Source organism: Monoraphidium neglectum (assembly GCF_000611645.1).
Source record: "Monoraphidium neglectum strain SAG 48.87 unplaced genomic scaffold scaffold05512, whole genome shotgun sequence".
Lineage (NCBI taxonomy): Eukaryota > Viridiplantae > Chlorophyta > Chlorophyceae > Sphaeropleales > Selenastraceae > Monoraphidium > Monoraphidium neglectum.
The window spans coordinates 1-2,185 of NW_014008118.1; the positions used below are offsets into that span (position 1 = coordinate 1).

General features: G+C 65.7%; 1 protein-coding gene across 1 annotated transcript in view; it reads left to right on the top strand.

The window, feature by feature from the left end:
* Positions 1-946: 946 nt before the first annotated feature.
* MNEG_15635 (hypothetical protein) overlaps positions 947-2,185 on the top strand; it is a gene marked incomplete at both ends in the record, with an annotated part of 2,164 nt that continues 925 nt past the window's right edge. Inside the window, 4 exons of the mRNA XM_014035894.1 lie at positions 947-950; positions 1,147-1,298; positions 1,646-1,790; positions 2,108-2,163. Of these exons, the coding sequence (XP_013891348.1) occupies positions 947-950; positions 1,147-1,298; positions 1,646-1,790; positions 2,108-2,163 (357 nt within the window). The remainder of the gene's footprint in view (positions 951-1,146; positions 1,299-1,645; positions 1,791-2,107; positions 2,164-2,185) is intronic.

Here is a 2,185-nt window from a genome sequence, read left to right on the forward strand (position 1 = left end):
GGCGTAGGTGGGAGGGGGGGGGGCGCAATGGGCATCCGCTGAGCGGGGAGCGTTTAGGACAGGTGGTGAGAGTTTTATGAATCCAGCGTTTCATCAATGTGCCCTCGTGTTTTTGGTCATCGCTTGGGGTAGTTTGTTTAGGGAGAGTGTTATCCCCATTATTTGTGCCGTTACTTTTGGTTATTTCCTTCCAGAGAATATATGCAACCCCTGCTATCTTGGGGGGCCACATGGCACCCTCCAGAACGTGTTTGCCCCTATGGTCGCGGCGGTTGAGTGCGGTTGGGTGACTGCAACAAAGTCCTGTGCCTGTACAACCCTGTGTTGGCCTGCGAGTGCATGGCGCTTGATCGATCTGACACGACATACGGCGACCTGTTTGCTGCTCCCTTGGCGCCCAAAGCGTGCAGTGACTGCAACTGTGCCTGGGTGGGGACTTGGGTGGGACGGAGAGTGCGCAAGCGCGAGCGGTGCGGCCGTGTGCACCAATGATGTGACATATATGCGCTCGGTCGTGTCATATGTCATCACATCTCCTGTTTTGGCTCTTCGCGCAACGAAAAAGGAGCAGGAGGCAAGATCACCAGCATCGCAGCAATGTCTGGGAGCTCGCGACGGGGTACTGCTGTGTTATAAGATGTTGGAGCAGGTCAAGCATCTTGCTGTTCCCCGGCTGGCTCGCGGCAGCCCGCTGTACGCAAATGCATTCAGAGCCAACATCAAAGCTTTTGTCGCCCAGTACGGGAGGCGGATCGAGCTGCCGGAGTGGCCATACCAAGCCACAACCTCCATATACCTCGTTGACCTCGTGCTGCCGGGAGCCGGCGGCGCGTTGGCGTCCGGGGGCCCAACCAGCGGCGCAACGGCGCATGGCGGGAGCACCGTCCGCCTCCACGTCTATGAGGAGCGCAGCTACGGCGCGTCTGTATGCGACCAGTGTCGCTGCATGGGTGAGCGGGCCGTGAGTACGTACGCGTGTGCGTGTGTATGCGTGTGCGTGTGCATGTGCGTGAGCTGTGAGATTATAGGACAGCCCCACAGGCTGCAGGCCGTCGCAGGCCCGGTCCACACCGACTTCAGTGCGCAATCGATCCCACCCCGCACACATCCTACGCAACAGCATCGGCATTTCGCCCGCCCGCGCAGGCTGGCAGCATCACCCGGTCAGCCGCAGCCGCTGGCACTTCGTGGTGCCGTGCGCGGCGACGCTCTCCGACGCCACCTCCCTCGCGGGCGCGGTGGAGGCGTTTGACCGGGGGGAGGCGGTGACGGGCGCAATGGTGGCGGAACCCGACAAGGTGCGATGAGGGGCGCACGACGCCCCCACCGCAGCACTCACTAGAAGGAAGGTCACAACTGGCAGCTGGCAGCAGGTTGGCACGTTGGAATCAGGCGGCGCCGGGGCTCACCGGGCCGCTCTGCGCCGCGCCTGCTGCAAGGCAGCGGCGCCCCTGACAGCAGTAGCCGGGCGCTGTGTTCTCGGCAATGACCCTGGCTGGGCCGGCTGCGTGCGAGCTTTTGCGCTGCCGGCCGGCCGGCATGCGCAGCGAGCGGGTGTTCGGACCGCACCAAGCAGGCGTGCGGACCTTGACCCGCTGCGCGCGCCGCATCCTCGGGTCTGTGCCCCGTGGGATGGACCTTACAGGAGGACGATTCCGCGCCCTACATGGCGCCCACCTCCATTTTCGAGAGCTCCGCCCACCTGCTGCACGGCGCGCTGCACCTCAACGGCTACGGCCACCTGCTGCGCATGAATGCGGGAGAGGGCGGCGGCGGCGCGCGGCTTGCAGGTGAGCGCCGCGCGGCGGCGCTGCGTGTGCGTCGGCTTGGTGCTAGGGAGGCCTGGCCGGCAGACCTGGCTGGGGTGCTTGTGGCTGTGAGGTGTGGCGTCCTTGGTACGGACGGGATTTGCGGCTGCTGCGTCGACAACTCGCAGTGCGCCGCAAGCACGCGGCCAGCCTCATTGGCAGGCGCGCGGGCCGCGGTCGCGGTGGGCTTCGAGGCGCATGCTCTGGCTCTCGCCTCGACGGCGGCGACAGCCTTGGCAGCGGAGGGCCCGAGGCGCCCAAACCCCACGGCCGTCCCCCGAAACGCACCGCCGCCGCAGGCAAGCAGCTGCTCCTCCTGTGGGACCGCGTCTGCGAGCTGCTGCGCGCCAGGGAGGTGAGGCGGCGCGGCCCCCGCC